The sequence below is a fragment of the Colias philodice genome, chromosome 10 (assembly GCF_061535455.1).
Source record: "Colias philodice isolate Cphi_HAF_F1 chromosome 10, ilColPhil1 Martin Lab GWU primary, whole genome shotgun sequence".
NCBI classification, from domain to species: Eukaryota; Metazoa; Arthropoda; class Insecta; order Lepidoptera; family Pieridae; genus Colias; species Colias philodice.
This window is the reverse complement of record NC_143095.1, coordinates 3,603,052-3,613,019: the sequence shown is the minus strand read 5'-3', so window position 1 is coordinate 3,613,019 and position 9,968 is coordinate 3,603,052. Positions and strand designations below refer to the sequence as shown.

Sequence of the window (9,968 nt, the reverse complement as noted above, 5' to 3'; positions counted from 1 at the left end):
TAATAATCAATTATCAGTAAATATTTTTATTGTGTTTACGGTTTGATATTAAAATAATCAGCGGTCAAAGTTCTATCTATATGTGAAAATAAAACTTAGTTTTTTGTTATTTTCTCTTTAAATTAAAATGAGCACTCGAACGAATATTGAAACTTAAAAGTAATTTTCGATTTGTTTTCCATATACGTGTCCTTGACATTTGCATAATATTTTAATACAAGTTTCGTAACATTGAAGAATAGGTAAAAACATCTAGAGTATGTTGTAAATTAGGTGTAAACTTATTATGAGTAAAAACATTAATACATATTTTCGTCCGGCAGTTGGCGGTTACGTTGGCTGGAAAGTCGGGAAAGCGGCGCGAGCGCACTCGCGTTTCGCACGTTGTCCGCGTTCCGATGCGCCTCCCCACCTTGCCCTCGACTCCATTCATAAATAACCTTTCAAATTTTATATTACAATTTTTATTGGAAACCACTCGCTTCCCGCTTAGTAACTGGTAACTGAATTAGTTTCAGTCACACCTTCCTTAATTATTCAAAGTTTGGTGGCCTTGGATTTCATGTAAATACGACGCACAGATACGACGTGTACAAGTGAAAATTATTCAATGTCTCATATAAATAAAAAGCAGGATTGTTTTTTTTTAGTGTAATTTATTTCAATGGTGATTACAAATAATAGTGTAAATCGGTGGATGCAGTAAATTGTAACACAAGGCCTTGATCATTTGAATAGAACGAGCATCTGTTGAAACTGTTTATAACATGAGCAGCGATTAAAACGTGTTTAGTTCAATTTCCTCTTGCTGTTCTGAAATCTTATCATAACTGATAATGATATGACGCTGAATTGTATCAGATAATGAATTATCAACATTAAAGCACGTAGCGCATTTCAATGTGTACTTACCTACATAGGTACTGTAAATGTTCATAATGCTAATACTTCCTACGTGATTTTATATGATTAATATAATATGTATATAAAATACCGGTAGAGTCGAAGAAATTTTGCCTTGAAACGAGTAATATTCATTTAAAGGAACTAAGTGTTATTTAATGAGATTATGTTTTGGTAATTTACAGAATTAATTTATTTTTAATGGTGACATAATTTGCTCATAACAGTAAAATTCAATTTGCTCACGTCAAGTTATAAGTACCATTATATTTCTATAACAAAATTCCTAGTATCTACCGTCAAGTAGAATTCAGTTACAGCCTTTTGTTGTAAAAATAACACGAGATTATTTTACTCTTCAAAGTATAAAATTTGCAATTTCAAATATTTTAATAGTTAAATACTTTCAAATAAATTGGAAAAATATGTGAACAATTTTTACGCATAACTAATATTTCTGCTATATCAGCATTCAGCAACAACAAAAATTCAAATAACGAGTATGTAAATGAATGAAAATTTGGTGATGCATATCTTATCTCTGTTTAGTGAAAACATCAAAATTATCCTTTATTATTTTATTGTTAATATAGGTACACAGCGTACACTAATGCGCAAGCACTTACATAATCATTGCATAGCTACGTAGGTATAACAGTAAAAAATATGAGATTTGTGCACGGAACATATTTACTGGTATTTGGTAAGTACATTGGAGAAAAAGTTTATTGTAATGATGATTAATCAAAACATGCTCTTGATAACGCTGTTTTACGCCAATCCGCTAAGTAGGTACTTCTGACTTCATGTTGGAAAATAGTCACGTGGAATGGAGAAACAATAAAATATAATTCCAAATTATTTACTGTGCATTAGCAGCGGTTTATCATGGCACAATCATCTTCATGTCAGTTGTTTTACAATGTCACCAAAGTAACCGTACTTCGATGCACCGTAAGCTGTAAACTGCTCCTACCTTAGTTTTTGATTACATATTATAATTTCTTTTTTGATCGTACGAACGACGAAAAACATATTTTTCGATAAGAGAAACATTTCGAAAAACTAAAACGTTCAACATGCCATATCCATATCCCCTTCCCCTCTTGGATCGATTCACGACAGTCGTGTTTTTTGTTGCTGGATATTATTGTAAATTAAATTCATTTTAACATAAAAATTACGCCGATAATAATAGGGTAGCAGCAAGCGATAGGAGATTCAAACGCGCTGTACTACGTTCATAAACTGAACTCTTTGCGGATCCTAGTCTCCTGGTACTTCACAAGAAATATCGTGAGTAAAACTTTAAATACGCTATCCCTCTCACACTCAGCACCTTGTACCGCTACTGAGTCATCATCGGATTTCATTCACCGCTTGACAACGATCTATCGAACGCGCATGCGTAAAGCCCGCCATCCTACTGTCAAGAAGTTATTCATACGTCTTTTTATATCTACCCTCTATACAAAAAATGCATCGATCACCACCGTCAAGTTTTAGAACATTATCTGACTCACAACTATGCACTACGGCAGGCGATGATGATAGTAATGTAACTTTTAGAAGCGAGAAAAGGCGTAGATTATCGGGCGACAAGTCTGATGAAATGTTAAATTTTAAAACCGAGATGCGAGATATGCTTACGAAATTATTCTCCGACTTATCTGATAGGCAGAATAGTCGCTTGGAGGCTATTGAAAAGCGTATTTCTTTAATGGACACCAAAATGACTAATGTCCAGCGCACAAATAAAGACATAGAAACGTCGTTGAATTTTACGAACGAACAAATAAATGAACTACAGTCGAAAATTGAATCAATAAAAAGTGAATTTAAAAATGTCAACTTCAAAATTAGTTTATTAGAGGAAAATGTAGATTTACTGCAGAGAATTTCACGTAAAACTAGTTTAGAAATACGTAAACTACCCAAACAGATAAATGAAAAGAAAAAAGATTTGTTCTTGCTGGCATCCAATTTGTTATGTTATCTTGGACTAGAGGACGAACAAAAGAATATACGTGACGCCTTTCGTCTGCCGAGCAAGAAAGACTCCACTGACTCAACCATGATTGTTGAATTTTCTAATACATTAACTAGAAACACTGTTATAGACGCCATCAAGAAATTTAATAGAAATAACCCATCACAAAAATTAAACAGCAATAATTTGGGCATTAAAGGTCAATCAAAACCATTGTACATCTCCGAATATCTTACCCCTAAAGACAGACGACTGTTTTACCTAGCAAGGGAATTCGCAAAGACAGAGGAATATCTATTTTGTTGGATGAGCAATGACAGGGTCTACCTCCGGAAGAAGGAAGGGGCATCGTATATTCTGATTAAAAGCGAAGATCAATTGAATCAACTAAAACTAAAAAAGTGACTAGATGTTAAGCTAAAATTATTTTTAATTTTTTTCTTAGATTATTTTATAATACTTTTAATTAATATAATGTTTAAATACTCATTCCTACAAATATACTCAAGTTACATATCTTACAACAATTATTACAAAATTTACACACTCAAATCAAAGTACAATCTTTTAATTTGCATACAAATAAAAACATCCTTACATATACATCATATATACACCTCAATTCACATCAAAACCCAATATACACAATTAACCAAAGTATCAAAAATGACCTATCAGAAGCCTTCTTATTATATAGATATAATTTATGCGTTAGAAATATGTGTTTTCTCTAAATTAAACTTACAAACTATATGCGTAAAAATGGGATCATATTATGCCTATAACACTTTAACCTTAACATATTATAAAAATTATGGATAATGTCTTATTAAATAAAATATCGGTTGAAATAGACAACTACTCCAAGACACAATCGTTCACATGCAATCCCGATGAGTCACACCTTTATCTGACAAACAAAGATACTACAAACTTCATTATTACTTTAAATATAAGAAGTGTTTATAAAAATTTTAATGAATTTGAACTATTTTTGAACCGGTGTAACTTGGAACCGATGTTTATTACTCTAACGGAATGCTGGTTGGATAAATACAAAATACCTCCTATACTGAATAACTACAATTCTTTTTGGACTAAAAAAACCCGTAACCAAAATGATGGTATTGTTGTGTACTGTTTAAATCATTTGATTTGTAATGTGGACGAGATGGAATTGTTAGATGGTACATGCCTGATTGTTACGTACAGTAATACCGCAATTATATCAATTTACCGTTCTCCTTCTATAAAATGTATAAATAATTTTCTACTTTCTCTTGAAAATATATTAATTAAGCTAAATAAATTCAAAAATATCTATATTGTTGGAGATATAAACATCGATATTAAACCAGAGAATAATGACCCTAATAGCTCACCTTATCTTGATTTTTTACACGGTCAAGGATTTTTACCCGCTCATTTACTTCCTACAAGGGAAATGAATTGTCTTGACCATATTTTTATGAAATCGGATTATACTGGCACATCTCTCGTCTTTAACACATTTATCACCGACCATAAAGTTGTATTTCTTAACCTAAATTTTAAATCAAATATCAGTATAAATAAAAACATACATAAAATTAACTATGAAGGTGCCATTAGTCATTTATATAATACAGACCTCAGTAAAATTCTCGATATAAAAAATCCCCATTTAGCTGCTGAATATCTCACTACTGCAATCATGAACTCCTTAAAAATAAATACCAAAATTATTTCTCTTTCTCGCAGTCAGAAAATTATTAAACCTTGGATAACTATTGGAATGTTACGATGTATACGTACGCGAGACCGCATGCATTTAAAATTAAAAAAGCAGCCTAATAACATGACCCTAAAATTAACATATTTAAGATATCGAAATTTTTGTAATAAAACTTTAAAAAATTTGAAATTAGCATATGAGAGATCGGAATTCTCAAAAGCAAGCAACAACAATAAGTTAATATGGAACAAATTAAAAGAGATAACTAATTGCAAACAAACGAAAACACCTCCGATTGATTTACTCTCGTGCAACAGTGATCCTAAAATTTCTATTAATAAAGTTAATCACTTCTTTGGTTCGGTTGGGAAAAATCTAGCTGCTAATATTAAACTAAATTCTAATAATAATTTTGGTACTAATTTTCTTGAAAATCAGCTAACTAATCAATCAACATCTATGGTTCTCTTGGAAACAAATGACTTGGAAATCGATGGTATTATAAGTAATTTAAAAGATAGTAGTGCATGTGGTTGGGATGGTATCCCAACCAAGTTCATTAAAAAGGCGAAACACATAATAATTCCTTATTTAACTAATATATTCAATTCATGTATAGCTAAAGGCATATTTCCTAATGTTTTCAAGAAGTCGCTTATTCATCCTGTTTATAAGAGTGGGGACAGAAAAGATGCTAATAATTATAGACCTATCTCTGTGCTCCCTGTCCTTTCGAAAATATTAGAAAAAATTCTTAATAAACAACTTGTTAACTTCTTGGAGAAATATAATCTACTCTCAAACTTCCAATTTGGTTTTCGAAAGGGCAGGTGCACAGAAGATGCAGTTAATCACTTGGTTAATCAAATAGGTAATCATGTCGATAAAAAACAAAAGGTCCTAGGTATCTTTTTAGACTTAAAAAAAGCATTCGACACAGTTTCTGTTCCGATACTTTTGGAGAGGATGGAAAGGTATGGTATTCGTGATGTTCCGTTAAAAATTTTTAAAAACTACCTCGAAAATAGATTTCAGTGTGTTAAAATAAATGATCATCTTAGTGATGACTGTCCTATGTTATTCGGTGTACCGCAGGGAAGTGTGCTCGGCCCAACTCTCTTCTTAATATATATAAACTCTCTCTGTAACTTAAATCTTGCCAATGGCTCAATTATTAGTTTTGCAGATGATACTTCACTTATCTTTCATGGAGAGAGTTGGGCTGAGGCGTGCCTCCACGCGGAGAACGGCATTAGAACTGTTTCAAATTGGTTGCGAAATAGTCTACTCACCTTAAATCTGGAAAAAACTAATTTTATTGCGTTTAGTCCCACTAATTCTTCTCAACCACCTAATGATTTTATATTAAAAGTTCACAACTGTGATACATTCAATTCGAAGATATTATGCAATTGTTCTGCTATAAAAATGGTTCCACACATTAAATACCTAGGAGTTATAATCGATAACCTTTGTAAATGGAAGCAACATATTGAACTTATAACCACTAGAGTTCGGAAACTGTCGTGGATTTTTAAAAGACTTAGGGTATTACTGGAACACAATATCATATTTATGGTTTACAAAGCTCTTTGCCACTCAATTATCCAATATTGCATTTCGGTATGGGGTGGCACTTTCAAAACGTCGTTAATAATTCTAGAGAGAGCACAAAGAGGCATTCTCAAGGTCATTCTTCATAAACCTTTTAGATATCCAACTGACCAGCTGTATAGGGAAGCTAAAATTCTGAATGTAAGGCAGACATATATATTGCAAATAACACTTAGACAACATAAAATAACACCTCTTTGTGCTGTCTCTTCTGGTAAGAGAAGAAATGACCTGGTATGCTCTAACCTTATTCCGCGTACTGGTTTCCTTCGTCGCCAATCTTCATACATGAGTATATTTTTATATAAAAAGGTCAATAAAAGCCTTTCTATACACAGTCTTACCTTAGTAAAATGTAAAAAGAAGGTTACAGAGTGGTTGCTGACCCAGAATTATTCAGATACTGAACAATACATAGTTCAAATAAAAATTTAGCAAACCTCTATCTATGGCCACTACATCCACTCACGCGCTAACACACTCATACACACATACATTCACACACACACACACACACACACTCATACATACACACACGCTCACACATGCTTACAAACACGCGCACTCATTCAAACACGCACGCACAACATATGAGTATATCTACTAAACTTGAGTAAAAAATGTATAATTTAAATTTTATTTTGTATAATTTTGTATAAAAATAGCTAAATTACTTACCTAAATCATTATTTAAGTTAATATTATGCTATAGTTCTGTTATTATTGTGTCATTAAGGAAGGTGGACCCCAAAATACAGGCTGTCCTAGTTTGGGGTCCAAATGTTACATGTTTGTACCTAACCCACAAATTGATCAATAAATGATTTTTATTTTATTTTATTTATTTTATTTTATATTCATCTTAAAACGTTGAAGGACAAATTTGACAAGAAATGTGTTCCTACTCCTACATCTGAAATATTGGAAAATCTTTAATATCAACCATAATAAGCTTGAGTTGAACAAATTAACAGCGCGAGAAAATGTAATATACTAACCGAGCATGTCAGCATCGCAATCATACAAGCACCTCCCTTAAGAGTAAACCTGTTTCGCGCTTCGCTCGGAAAATATGTCGCCGATCGCGCGTGGCAACCGGCTTCGTTTCCATCACACTATATTACCACAAATTATTTCTACTATTTTTTGCAATTGTTTTCAGCATTACTGGAATCATACAAAAGGAAACGTAAATGCATGTAATTAATTGGCAACAATTTCTATTCTGGGCATAGGCTTTGTGGACTTTGTGGTGTTGGTGATGATGCTTTAACACACCCAAAGGCGTCAGTTCAAGGATTAAATATTGGAAATGATAAAAAAAATTGAATAAGGATGGAAATTTCCAGTACCTATATGAGTAAGATACTGTTGTGATTTCGTAGAAGTATTTTTTATACGCATTAATATAATGGCTGGCTACCTAAAGCTCTGAGAAATCAAGATGGTCATTCTTAAATATACAAATTTATGGATGTCCTATCCCAACTTCCGTAAGCGTCCATAATTTCACAAGTGCGGAAGACAGAAGGTAAACGAAACAATGATGAGCGTTAAAGGGTGAAGTATTTTACGAAAATAAAGGCTACAGAACGAGCACAATGACTCAGATGGAATTCGACGTTACCCGCCATACAGAGCTTCGTCGGAATCAGAAATACAATCCTAATTATAATCGCACGCATCCGTCCGACACCTCAACTCAATCGGTCGCAAACGTTTTGACTAAACCACATCGGGATCAAATAAGATGGTAATCTGCGGTTCTGTGTTTTCAAGTGTTTCAAGCAAGGGAAATAAGAATAATTGTTATTTGTTTATTTTCATTATTTACTTCGTTATAATTGGAATAGAGTAGATTGATATAACTAATAATGACCTGATCTGATTGCTGTAAATAAATCATTAATGAAATACAAATGGTGAGAAATATTTTGTAATGGCCCGTAATGGGGAAGCATATAACAAGGTTATTCAGAATTAGATAGTCATCGCTTGGCGCACATGATTATTGTCATACTAAATAATATATTCTAATAAATTATTGACTGACAACGTAAGTATTGTAAATGTAGCTATTTTGTTGTTTTTATTTTTAATTCTAGCGTCTGCGTCTATACAAAGCAGTCGTCATTGATAGCTTAAAAAAGTTGTTTATTTATGTAGTCATTCAACTCTGAGATATGGGCTATTTATAAACAGCCGTTGAATACTTAAAATTTTAATGTTATTAATCATATATGATGGTGTGATATTTAAGTCGAGAGTTATCATTGAGTATCCAACTCATTATTTGAGGAAAATTTGATAATAATCATACTTACCAATTCATATTTTAACAGGATGGAAATTATACTATTTATAATAACTTACGCATCATCAAGTCATCCCGCCATGCTTGCAGCGTTCGTAGTATTTATAAATAAAGTAGTAAGTATTAGCAAGTGTTATGGCTCATAATATAAGTATATAATACGTACATAGGAGCAACATTGCCGCATTGCGGTGCCGGCATGTGTCGACACATCACTTCTGCCCTTTACTGGCAACTAGAATACCTTTACACTAATCGTAAAAGTAACTTATAAGATTGTATTTATTCCCTTCACGCATAATATTATTTATTACTAATTATCATATTATGAGAAAAATCTTAGGTAGGTTATGTTGATTTTTATAGTCTTACGCACACATACCAAAATATGATGGTTATTAATTAATACCATGATTAGATTATTTTAAACCAATAATTGACATTGCCAGCTCTAGTAAAGCTGAGTGGTGGAAATAAATCAAAATGAATACATACTTTTTATTTGTTTTGGGGTTCAGACTTCAGACGTTACTGTATCGAGTTTGTATTACATTAGTCGGGTGAAGATTTACACGGCTACGAATCGTGGGCGCGTCTATTCATAGTACTAATGAACTAAATATAGCGACGATTCCTTATTATTTCTTGAGACTGAGTCAAATGTGTGAGTTGTTCCGCTTTTAAAATACCTATCGTATAAGTCTAATGGGTTCACTATTTACATACAGACGACGTAGTGTAGATATACGTAGCTATGCGTTTCATTATTATTATTGTAAATTGACCTTTTATAATATATTGTTTTTTTAATAGTACTTAGTATTAAAAAAAATCGGGTCAATTATTTAATTAGCTGCCTTTATTGAAATTACGTGTTTCGTAGATATTATTACAGAGTTTATTTGCAAAATATTAATAATTGTATAAACAATAGGGCAGTGTGAATTATAAATAAGTATCCAAGGTAATCAAATAATAAGATGATAATGACGGCGTATGCAGAGGTGTGTGTGTATGCAAAGGTAGAACATAGGTGGCCGTATGCGCACATCTGTCGCTTCCCGCGCAGGCACGCGCTGCAGCCGGCTGACGCGAGTCATAAGTGACTTATTTTTTTTCTTTATCCATATCACATTTTTTACTATGTAAGGTATATATAGAATCCAGTAACCTTGACGACCAAGAATAAATGAAAGGCAACATCCATGATGTTCCGCACGTTAAACGAAGGAATTTAATTCTTATCCATTGTTTAATTAAGGGTAGGTATTAATTTAAATTTATGGTATGTTAATAACTTAATATGGGTACACGATTTTTTTCACCAGTTATAATTCGGAAGTATTATATAAACACCTACGTACGTTAAGTTTTTGAAAAAAAAATTGATTTATGATATAACCCAATAACCCAACCGTAAGATGCGTACACAT

At 32.4% G+C, this 9,968-nt stretch overlaps 1 protein-coding gene across 1 annotated transcript; it reads left to right on the top strand.

The window, feature by feature from the left end:
• Window positions 1-2,380: 2,380 nt before the first annotated feature.
• On the top strand, window positions 2,381-3,298 carry LOC149485105 (uncharacterized). The gene has a single exon (XM_089699675.1). It carries the CDS (start codon window positions 2,381-2,383, stop codon window positions 3,296-3,298), a length of 918 nt encoding a protein of 305 aa, XP_089555801.1.
• The last annotated feature ends 6,670 nt before the right edge of the window (window positions 3,299-9,968 follow it).